The following is a 12,109-nucleotide window of genomic DNA, read 5'->3' as shown; positions in this document are numbered from 1 at the left end:
AGGGAAGGAAAGAGGGAGGGAGGGAAGAAGAAGTAGGACCGTTGTAAGATAAGATGGATCTATGGGATGTTAAAAAAGCAATCTTCAAGTATATTGTCAACAGTAGGGAAAAATTGTTATAAATACATATTATTAATAACAGTTATGAGATCATATAATTGTGAATGCATATATGAAATTGATAAAATTAAAATAATAATAATGAAAAAAAAAGATTTAGCCCCGATTCCTGGCTAGCCCCGGCTTTGTAACCCATCATACGAATTAACAATGCAGTCACGCAGAATCATGATTCATCTAAAATTAAAAGGCATTCAGGCTGAGTCAGAAAGTTATTTTTGGAACTCCTCAGGGCAAGAGCCTGGCGGTTTTTTGGAAGAGAGCAAGGGAGCCCCCTGCTGGAAGAGAGCAGCATTACATTTTGGATAGAAATCTGGAATAGAACAGAACAGCTATGGCAAACCTTTTCGGCATGCGCGTGCCGGAGCACCGGAAACCCAAAGACAAGATGGCAGGAGCTGGTCTTTGGGTTTCTGGCGCTGCGACGCATGTGAAGACTAGTTGTCAGGCGCGCATGCATGCACCGGAAGCCCGAAGACCAGCTGCTCGGCGCGTGCATACCCACCGCCAGTTGGTCTTTGATGCTCCACATGATCACCAAGCCACGCCAACCCAGCTGGTCATTAAGGAAGAGGACCGGTTGTTAAATTATTTGAATCCCACCACTGCTCCAGCTCCTCTTCAAGTAAAGTAGGGAGCTCAGCACCCAACCTCCAGCTCTATGAAAGCTACGGAGCTCCGCTCTCAACCCTAGCTCCCGTTCATGAAAGGTATGGAGCTCCCGCTTTGTCCTAGCGAGACCCTTTCACCTTCTCAAGTCTTCTTCCGTCTTTTTTTTTTCCCCAGGTTCCTTCTTCCCTTCCCTGAAGCCCTCAGGAATGGCCTTCAAGATCATCTTCTGGCTGGGCTACTTCAACAGCTGCGTGAACCCCATCATCTACCCTTGCTCCAGCAAAGAGTTCAAACGAGCTTTCATCCGTCTGCTGAAGTGCCAGTGTCGTCGGAGGAGGCCCATCTGGAGAGTTTACGAGAACCCTTGGCGGGGGGCCTCCATCAACGGCTCCAGGCGAGACTCGGAGAGGGAGCCCCATTCCCGGATCTCCACCCTCAACAGCAGCTCCTTCATATTGAACTCCCGGAGCTTGGAACAGTCGAGCAGGAGAAGGACTCCGAATTTCAAGAGGTGGAGGATATTTTCTCCCTTCCACCAGCCCAGCATCCAGCTGAAGCAGAAGATGAACAGCCTCTCGCACAAGATGCGTGGGAGCTCCCTCCGGGGCGGCATGGCGGCCTCCTTCAAAACAGAGGTGGAGTCGGTTTCCATCGGCATCCCCAGTGACTTCTTGGAATGCATCGACTACCAAATGTACGATGACCTGACGGACTCTGAATCTTGTGGGCTGAAGGAAACGGATATTTGACGCTAACTGGGGGGGGGACTTCTCGGGTTTTTGGGGTTGTCTCCATCTTGTGAGCGTTCGGTTGACAAAGGCCGGCTGACAAAGGCACTCCGTGAGTGAGACAGGTAGACTAACCAAGGTAGTCACACCCCGTTCGTACCCTGTTTCCCCGAAAATAAGACCTCCCCGGATAATTACCCCGTTCGGGCTTTTGAGCACATGCGCTAAAATAAGCCCTCCCCCGAAAATATTGCAACACAGCAGCAGCCATGAGGTGACCACGCTCACCGCCTCAAAAATAATAATTTACCGTCCCCGAAAATAAGGCCAAGCGCTTATTTCGGGGGTGAAACGAAAATAAGACCCTGTCGGAGGAGGAGGACCCTGTCTTATTTTCGGGAAAACACGGTGGAAATCCATGTTTTTGTATACGGAAGACACAATTTTTCATTGGACACACAACCGGCACCTTTGTCGGGGCCTTGGTGATCTCTGAGCTGGGTGGTTTCCTCGCAGTTGTTTCGTGAGCCAACTAGGTTACATCATCAGCACTAGAAGAGGGTTGGGTTTTCTCTCTGTTTTTATACAATCAACCCCCCCATTCCTTCCTAGCATTCATGGTGTCACCTAGTTGGGTCACAAAACGCCTTCAAGAAAAGCACCAAGGTCAGAGATCACCAAAGACCCCCACAAATTCAACCCTCAAACTACAAATATTATCTTTTATTGTTAGGCATACCCTGGTCTCCGATGAGTAAAAGAGCAGGGCATCCTAATTCTGGTTGTAAACTGAGTTGCGGTTACCTAAAGAAGGTCAGACGGCCACTATGTTGAGAAGGATAAATACAGCTAGTCCTCAACTTATGACCACAACTGAGTCCCAAATTCCGGTCGCTAAGTGAAGCCATCGCGAATTCCGCCCTCTCTCACAACCTTTCTCGCCGCAGTGAATCACTGCAGTTGTTAAGTTAAGGCTGTAAAACCTCGCACGGCTCCCTGAACAGCTGGCAAGCATTCGAAATCTCGATTGCGTGACCGCGGGGAATACAGCGACGGTCGTAAGTTTGAAAAACGGCCGTAAGTCATTTTTTCCAGGGCTGTTACAACTTGGAACAGTCACTAATTGGATGCTTATGAGTCAAGGACCGTTGCAAGCGGTTTGTAAGCGAGCCACCTAGTTTACTCTAGGTTTGAGTTTCTCGGTCTCGGAATATTTCTTTGAAAATGTTGCGTGGGTTTTTCCGTTGTGTAATCAGTGTCATACTATGCCAAACATTTTGATTCTTTCAAAAAAAAAAATCATGTTCCCTCCATGTTTTTACTTCCTTACGATGGAAAATATTGTTTTGGTTCAGTTCTCCAGGTTGAGAGGTGGGATGGGGGGTACCTGATAGCATTTTTCCCTTCCTTGAAAATCTCATTTAAAAAATAAATAAATAAAAAGCAATAGATGGAAACTAATCAAGGAGAGAAGCAACTTAAGAGCCGAGGAGAAATTGCCTGACAGTGAGAACAATTAATCCGTGGAACAACTTGCCTCCAGAAGTTGTGAATGCTCCAACACTGGACATTTTTAAGAAGATGTTGCATAAGCATTTGTCTGAAGTGGTGGAGGGTTTCCTGCCTAAGCAGGGGGTTGGACTAGAAGACCTCCAAGGTCCCTTCCGACTCTGTTATTCTGTTGTAAATTCTTGTCTTTGGGTTTTTTCCCCCAAACGGGGCTGCCTGCCCTCTTGAGATGGCAAAACGTAAAATAGGATGGCTCCGTCAGCAGTTTTGATTCCCCTGGGAATCAAACCAGCTGAAAGAAAATTTCGATAAATTTTAAAACACCCTAAAAATGGGTTCGAGCGAAATAGGACAAGAAATTTAACTCTTTGTTAAATCGAAACCATCTCGTGTTGTCAACTAGAGGACGTTGTGAGGAGAGACAATATTCCATACATCGCCTTGGACAAAAGAACATCTCACAAATCCTTGAATTATATCCAAGATTTCTCTACTTGCAAAGCAACGACAGTGTCTTCCTGAGAAGATACGTCTTACCATTCCATTAGGATATTTGGTACTGCTAAGAGGTCTGGACTTCAACTCCCAGAAGTCTTCAGTCAACATGCTGGCTGGGGAATTCTGGGTGCTGAAGTCCTCACACATCTTACCTTCCCATTAGGACAATGTTTAGCCATGCTAAGATGTCTGGACTTCAACTCCCAGAATTCCTCGAGTCAACATGCTGGCTGGGGAATTCTGGGAGTTGAAGTCCTTTCCTTACACATTAGGACAGTATTTGGCTAGTATGCTAAAATGTCTGGACTTCAACTCCCAGAAGTCCTCAGCCAGCATGCTAGCTAGGGAATTCTGGGAGTTGAAGTCCTTTCCTTACCCATTAGGACAGTATTTGGCCATGCTAAAATGTCTGGACTTCAACTCCCAGAAGTCCTCAGCCAGCATGCTAGCTAGGGAATTCTGGGAGTTGAAGTCCTTTCCTTACCCATTAGGACAGTATTTGGCCATGGTAAAATGTTTGGACTTCAACTCCCAGAAGTCCTCAGCCAGCATGCTAGCTAGGGAATTCTGGGAGTCGAAGTCCTTTCCTTACCCATTAGGACAGTATTTGGCCATGCTAAAATGTCTGGACTTCAACTCCCAGAAGTCCTCAGCCAGCATGCTAGCTAGGGAATTCTGGGAGTTGAAGTCCTTTCCTTACCCATTAGGACAGTATTTGGCCATGGTAAAATGTTTGGACTTCAACTCCCAGAAGTCCTCAGCCAGCATGCTAGCTAGGGAATTCTGGGAGTCGAAGTCCTTTCCTTACCCATTAGGACAGTATTTGGCTAGTATGCTAAAATGTCTGGACTTCAACTCCCAGAAGTCCTCAGCAAGCATGCTGACTGAGGAATTCTGGGAGTTGAAGTCCTCACATCTTCAAGGTTGAAAAATCGCATCATTAGGGGAACAAAAACCAATCACAAAATACACAACCTCTTTGTTGTGACTTCACAGGTCACAACTGACTTCATCCAAGGCATTAAGTTGATGGGGGTGGAAAAAAGACCAAACTGTAAGCCAGAATCTGCAGCACAGTCATAGTTGGAGGAAGCCAACTTAAAAACTTTCTGAAGTTGTTATTTCTGTTTTATTTCAAGTACTGCATGTCCTGGGACTGTCAGCTCCAAGTTAGCCTGAAATAATTGTCCCTAAAATATTCCACTTGCACTAGGAAGGGAATTCACTCAAGTCCATGGACATTGTATTTTGCCAAGTGATTTAGTACCAGGATGCTTAACTCTCCCACGGAATAAAAATAAACCCAGAAAAACAAAATCGGAAGGGATCTTGGAGGTCTTCTAGTCCAACCCATTGCTCAAGCAGGGGACCCTCAACCATTCCGGGCAAAATTCATGATTCAGAATTCAACAACTCAGAATAAATTGCATATCTTTCAGGCCCAGCGTGAGGCTCGAAATAAGTGGCCTAACTTGGCTACATCCTCACTGCCTAACAGCCTTGAAAAAAGGGACAATAATACAGGTAGTCCTTGACTTGTGGTCACAACTGAGCCCCCAAAAAAATCCATCGCTAAGTGAAACGTTTTTTAAAGTGAATTTTGATTCATTTTACGAACATTCATACCACAGTTGTTAAGTGAATCACTGCAGTTGTTCAGTTAACGACACCGTCGTTAAGTGAATCTGATATTTTTGCTTGTCAGTAAGTTGCAAAAGGGGATTACGTGACCCCGGGGCACTGCAACCGTCATAAGTATGAGTCAGTTGCCGAGCATCTGAATTTTGATCACAGGGAAGCTACAGAGGTCATAAGTTTGAAAAATGGTCAAAACTCACATTTTTCGGTGCCGTCGTAACTTGGAACGGTCGCTAAACGAACTGTTTGCAAGACAAGGACTACCTGTGTAGTGGCACAAAAGAATTATTTCTAATTTTGTCGAATTTTACGCGGCCCTTTCAGAAAAATCCTCTTTTGCCATCTTCTAAATCAGTTTTGGGTTTTTTCCCCAATTTTGGTCACTTTAAAAATGGGCGGACAGGGAAATTCTGGGAGTTGAACTCCGGCTATCTTAGAAGTCGCCAAGACTTGAAAAACGACCGTTGTCACTCTGAAAGAACTGTCGTAAGTTGAGGATTATCCGTAGAGGTTTATTTTTCAAGTCCAAGAATGCAGAAGTGAGGCGGCGGAGAGAAGAGACGCGGTAATCGAGGGGTGGGGGGGAAACCGGACGCTTGATTTCCAGAAGTATAATATGTATCGTTCTAAAATGTTCGGCTTGTTTGAACTTCGTACATCGGACTGAAATTCCCCACGGCGGACCCAACGGAAGGGCGAAGACGTCGGACGGATGTTTTCTAACCTTTCTATTGTTTACAAAAACTCTGTACCTGGGTGTGCATTTCATTGAACAACAAAAAAAACAAGAACTTTGGCTATTCTACATCCCGTTTCTTTGGCTCCCGTCCTCTGTAAAATCTGCAAGTGTATTTATTCGCGGAGGGGCGGGGAAATACGATGGATGGATTTCCCCCTCGACTTTTCCAAACAAAATGTACATTATCTCTTCTGTTTCTTTGTACCAAATACATGCACAATTTTTCCTTCGGGGCATCGTTTCTGACACGGTGTGGCTTTTTCCCCTTTGTTGGTTCTCACACTTAAGACCCGTAGCAGATGATTTAAAAAAAAATGTGTTATTTCTCTTTGGGAAATAGAATATTAAGGGAAAAGTCTTTGTAGATCAGTGATGGGATTCAAATAATTTAGCAACCGGTTCTCTGCCGAGTGACTAGCTCAGTAGGTGGGGCTCGGTGGTCATGTGACTGCATGGGTGTGGCCAACTCAATGTCACTCACATCGATGGGCGCTTCGCCTTAGCTGTTACAACGTAATAAAGGTTAAACGGAGAGGCAGTTTCTGAAAGCAGGGAAATAAAGATTAGGCTGGAAACAACACCAGAATGTTTCCTTCCTGCCTTCCTTACAGGATTAGCCCTGTAAAGTGAGAAAAAACAAAAGGAGATTTCTTCCAACAACCGGTTCTCCGAACTGCTTAGAAAGTTACCAACCGGTTCTCCCGAATCGGTGCGAACCGGCTGAATCCCACCACTGGTGTAGATTCTCCATCATCCAAAGTTGCTTTTTTTTTTCAAGAGGCAACTGGGCTTTCTGGTTTTTCTTGGAAGGCGTTTTGCTTCTCATCCAAGAAGCTTCTTCAGCTTCTGACTGGATGGTGGGGAATAGAAGGATTTATACTCCTTGCAGACACGCTGGTCATTTGCATCCTTTTGGAGGGTCGTTGAGGCCACATGGGAGGTTGATCTGTGTTTCTTTTGAGGACTTTTCACTTCCGTTCTCCGCTATCCTGTCAGACCCGAAGAAGCTTCTTGGATGAGAAGTGAAATGTCTTCAAAAGAAAAGAAAAAACAAGAAAGTCCAGTTGCCTCCTGAATAAAAGCACCCTTGGGATAACCACGACCTGGATGATGGAGAATCTCTACCGGATTTTAGCTGTAGAATTTGGGATGAAGACCCTTGGAATGGGTGTGGGAGTAGGAACGGATTTCCAGAGGAAAGAATTGCAGACTACAGGAACCATTTGCAGCACTCAGCTGACCCTGAGGACAGAGATAAACCTCCAAGGGCTTCAATGAGCTTCTAAAAAGGATGCAAATGACCAGCTGTCTGCAAGGAGCATCAATCCTTCCTTTCCCCACTATTCTGCCAGAAGCTGAAGAAGCTTCTTGGATGAGAAGCGAAACGTCTTTCAAAAGAAAAAAACAAGAAAGTCCAGTTGCCTCCTGAAAAAAGCACCTTTGGGACAATATTGAGGAAAATCAGCATACAATACAGGTTAGTCTCTCGACTTAACAACCACAACTGAGTCCAAAATTTATGGTGATTGGGCCACCCAGATGGCTCTCGTGCCGAGGTGGGACTAGAATTCACTCTCTCCTAGTGATTGGATCAAAGTCACGCTTTTCATAATACCGCAAACCCAAGTCCCTTCTGCTCCAGTCTGGGATATTCTGTAAGCCCAACTCGATGGCTGTTTTACATCTCGTTTTAGGTTTTATGAGATTTTTTTTAAAAAATCACCCAAAGTAGATTTTATTTATTATCATTTCTTTGGACAGTCTTTTTCTGTTACCCCCCTAGCTGGTGATTTTGGACATCATATCATTTCCTCTGGCACTAATTGAGAGTTAAAGGGGATTAAATTCATATTCCGATCATGGGTGTTGCAAGGTTAAGGTTCCAGCCAATTGCACATCCACAGTCTTTTGAACATAATTTTTGTAATCCTTTCTGGAGAAAACCTCTCCAAATGGCCATTAAATTTTAACCCCAACTTAATGATCAATAATTTGATCGAACCAGATCTGGCTGCAAACATCCACAAGGCCACTAGAGGGCGCAAGGTTAAAAGTGAAAAGTTTTTCCATTTCTCTATTCTCTTTACAGGCAGTCCTGGATTTACCAAAGTTTATTTAGTTTTAGACACAACAGCACAGGAAAAAGTGACTTATGTTTCTTTCACACTTACGAACGTTGCAGTATCCCCGTGGTCAAGTGCTCAGAATTCAGACACTTGGCTGCTGACTCATGCTTACGACGGTGCTCGTGTCCCAGAATCAGGTGATCCCCTTTTGCAAGCTTCCAACAAGCAGAGTCAATGGGGAATAGAGATTCACTTAACAACCGCATTACTCACTTTAAGAACTGCAGTGATGCACTTAACAATTAGGGCAAAAGTGTCATACAATGGGGAAAAAACTCGCTTAGTGATGGTCTCACTTAACAATATAAATTTTGGGCTGAGTTATAGTCATAAGTCGAGGACTATCTGTATTTGCAGCTCAGGTCGAATAGCCCTAGAATTGACTTTTTTAAAAAAAAGAATCATCCAGATGTGAGCATATTTTAATTTTTCTCTTATAGGTGTGACCACCAGAGGGCAGCAGTTAACCATTTTTAAATAAATAAATTCTATTTGGAAAGGGAGACTTTCAAAGCAGAGAATTAAACCGTTTTAAAATATAACCAACGTATTATTAGTGCAAGGTTGAACATTCATTAATGTTCGCAGTGGCACAGTAGTTAAATGCAGCACTGCCGGCTACTTCAGCTGGCTGCAGTTCTGCAGTTCGGCTGTTCAAATCTCACCGGCTCAAGGTTGACTCAGCCTTCCATCCTTCCGAGGTGGGTGAAATGAGGACCCGGATTGTTGTTGGGGGTGGATATGCTGACTCTGTAAACCGCTTAGAGAGGGCTGAAAGCCCTATGAAGCGGTATATAAGTCTAACTGCTATTGCTATTGCTATTTCTCAAATATTGCAAAGGTTTGTCCTTGAAGCAATGGCACATTGCTCCAGGGGCCTCAGATCACAACTCCCATCATTCCCAACCACATGGAAATCCAGCTGCAGAGAGATCAAATGCAGAAAAGGCAGAGGTTTGGCTGTAAAAGCAGGGCCAAAAAGGGCCACGACATTCCCAGGCAATAACGGTGAAGACAGGCCATCAAGTATTGCCCGTAAAGCTACCTGCAGCCAGAGGTGGGTTTCACATAATTTTACCACCCGTTCGCCGCACACTGAAAATGGGCACGCAAGCGAGCAGCAGCCTCCGGCGCATGTGCTTTGCTCGCGCCTACGGCTTTCATGCATGGATGCACGCAGCTTAGATTACAGTGTTTTTCAACCTTGGCGACTTTAAGTCCTGTGGACTTCAACTCCCAGAATTCCCCAGCCAGCTATGCTGGCTGGGGAATTCTGGGAGTTGAAGTCCACAGGACTTAAAGTCGCCAAGGTTGAAAAACACTGGCTTAGAAAACGCGGCTAAATAGGACGGCATAGCGCCAGGGCGGCTAGGCAGGCCCACCCGCAGGTAGCCATTAGGGGTTCACCGAAACCGATCCAAACTGGCTGAATACCACCACGCCTGTAGCCCTTGCTGAGATTTTTTTTTAAAAAAGAATTGTGAAAACTATTAATGGGATGGAGCCCTTCCCCTATGACGTGTCTCAGCTGTTGTCGTTTTTTTTCCCCCCAGAAATGTTTATAATTCAGATTTAGAAAGTTTGTCCCACTTGACATGAATTTTGGTCAGGATTTATTTAAACTCAACGCGATGACTATGATCGGCAAGATATCCAGATGTAAAACGAGACGTAACAGGCAGAACAACATATCGTGACCAAGTCACGAGGAGCAATTCGGTTTAGTGGTGAAGGCATCAAGCTAGAGACAGTGAGTTCTAGTCCTGCTTTAGGCAGGAAAGCTGGTTGGGTGATTTCTGGACCAATCCCCAGGAGGGACAGTGAGTTCTAGTCCTGCTTTAGGCAGGAATGCCAACTAGGTGACTTTCGGCAAATTACTAGGTGAGTTCTAGTCCCACCTTAGGCACGAAAGCCAGCTGGGTGACTTTGGGTCAATCACCAGGAGATTGTGAGTTCTAGTCCCGCCTAACATATGAAAGCCAGCTGGGTGACCTTGAGCCAATCACCAGGAGATTGTGAGTTCTAGTCCCACCTTAGGCACGAAAGCCAGCTGGGTGACTTTGGGTCAATCACCAGGAGATTGTGAGTTCTAGTCCCGCCTAACATATGAAAGCCAGCTGGGTGACTTTGGGCCAATCACCAGGAGATTGTGAGTTGTAGTCCTGCTTAGACATGAAACCCAGCTGAGTGACTTTGGGCCAATCATCAGGAGATTGTGAGTTCTAGTCCTACTTAGGCATGAAACCCAGCTGGGTGACTTTGGGCCAATCACTAGGAGTCTGGGAGTTCTAGTCCTGCTTAGGCATGAAAGCCGGTTGGGTGATTTGGGGCTAATCACTAGGAGTCTGGGAGTTCTAGTCCTGCCTTAAGCACGAAACCCGGCTGGTGACTTTGGGCCAGTCACCAGGAGACGGTGAGTTCTAGTCCTACCTTAGACATGAACGACAAACTGGGTGATTTGGGGCCAATCCCCAGGAGATGGTGAGCTCTAGTCCTACTTTCCAGGTGGTGCCCCATCCAAACCAAACCCAGGCCTGATCTGGGCTTAGCCTCCTGGATATACGAGGCTGGATGCTACCCCCCAGCTCTGCTTTCCATGCCAGCTGAGTGAAGAGGGGAAAATAGGATGGCATTTCTCCCATCCCGGATTTATTTCAGACGGGAGTCCTTTTAAATGATCCGGCTGTAAACAATTGCTAAATTTAGGGCAGAGGGAGAAATCCATACTCCGAAGGGCAGCTTGACCCTTAGTGAACCTACCAACCAGATAATATTATCTCTGGGAAAGAGACAATAAACTAGGGCAGTGTTTTTCAACCTTGGCAACTTGAAGATGTCCGGACTTCAACTCCCAGAATTCCCCAGCCAGCATTCGCTGGCTGGGGAATTCTGGGAGTTGAAGTCCGGACATCTTCAAGTTGCCAAGGTTGAAAAACACTGAACTAGGGTATTAGTAAGTGAAGCAGGTTGGTGCCCAAATTAAGGGGTGCAAGCTAAATTCTATCCCCCCCCCCCCCCGCACCTTCTCCAAGTGTTTTGAGGCTTGCAATTATATTGTGTGGCCACCAAACTCAGCACTCAACTCACAGCAGAAACCGGGCAGTAATGCTGTGCCGACAAACCGTAGCACTCCCATACAGATGACGCAAAGCATGGATTTGTTATACATGTAGACTAGGGGCGAGGATTTTATGGCCCTTTTATGACTTGTGGACTTCAACTCCCAGAATTCCTCAGGTAGCCATGCCGCCTCAGGAATTCTGGGAGTTGAAGTCCACAAGTCATAAAAGGGCCATTGTTTTCCATGTTGCCTCAGGAATTCTGGGAGTTGAAGTCCACAAGTCATAAAAGGGCCATTGTTCCCTCATGCTGCCTCGGGAATTCTGGGAGTTGAAGTCCACAGAACATAAAAGGGCCATTGTTTTCCATGCTGCCTCGGGAATTCTGGGAGTTGAAGTCCACAGGGCATAAAAGGGCCATTGTTCCCTCATGCTGCCTCAGGAATTCTGGGAGTTGAAGTCCACAGGGCATAAAAGGGCCATTGTTCCCTCATGCTGCCTCAGGAATTCTGGGAGTTGAAGTCCACAAGTCATAAAAGGGTCATTGTTCCCTCATGCTGCCGCGGGAATTCTGGGAGTTGAAGTCCACAGGGCATAAAAGGGCCATTGTTCCCTCATGCTGCCTCGGGAATTCTGGGAGTTGAAGTCCACAGAACATAAAAGGGCCATTGTTCCCTCATGCTGCCTCGGGAATTCTGGGAGTTGAAGTCCACAGGGCATAAAAGGGCCATTGTTCCCTCATGCTGCCTCAGGAATTCTGGGAGCTGAAGTCCACAGGGCATAAAAGGGCCATTGTTTCCTCATGCTGCCTCAGGAATTCTGGGAGTTGAAGTCCACAGAACATAAAAGGGCCATTGTTCCCTCATGCTGCCTTGGGAATTCTGGGAGTTGAAGTCCACAGGGCATAAAAGGGCCATTGTTTTCCACGCTGCCTCAGGAATTCTGGGAGTTGAAGTCCACAAGTAATTAAAAGGGCCATTGTTTCCCCACTTCTGATGTAGACAATACCTTTGCCATGATACCAAAAAAAGGAACAACTAAGGAAGACACATGACAAAACCAACAACATCTTCAAAGGAA

The 12,109-nt window shown here is 45.8% G+C and overlaps 1 protein-coding gene across 1 annotated transcript in view; it reads left to right on the top strand.

Annotated features, from left to right (window-relative positions):
* Window positions 1–3,891, top strand: part of ADRA1D (adrenoceptor alpha 1D) — a 42,485-nt gene extending 38,594 nt beyond the window's left edge. Inside the window, exon 2 of the mRNA XM_014062509.2 lies at window positions 907–3,891. Coding sequence (XP_013917984.1) covers window positions 907–1,481 — 575 coding nt within the window. The 3' untranslated portion in view covers window positions 1,482–3,891. The remainder of the gene's footprint in view (window positions 1–906) is intronic.
* The last annotated feature ends 8,218 nt before the right edge of the window (window positions 3,892–12,109 follow it).

This window comes from Thamnophis sirtalis, unplaced genomic scaffold (assembly GCF_051295495.1).
Source record: "Thamnophis sirtalis isolate CommonGarterSnake01/CBP01778 unplaced genomic scaffold, rThaSir2_p1.2 scaffold_10, whole genome shotgun sequence".
Classification (NCBI taxonomy): domain Eukaryota; kingdom Metazoa; phylum Chordata; class Lepidosauria; order Squamata; family Natricidae; genus Thamnophis; species Thamnophis sirtalis.
The sequence above is the reverse complement of the archived record's forward strand: the minus strand, read 5'-3'. Positions and strand labels throughout refer to the sequence as shown.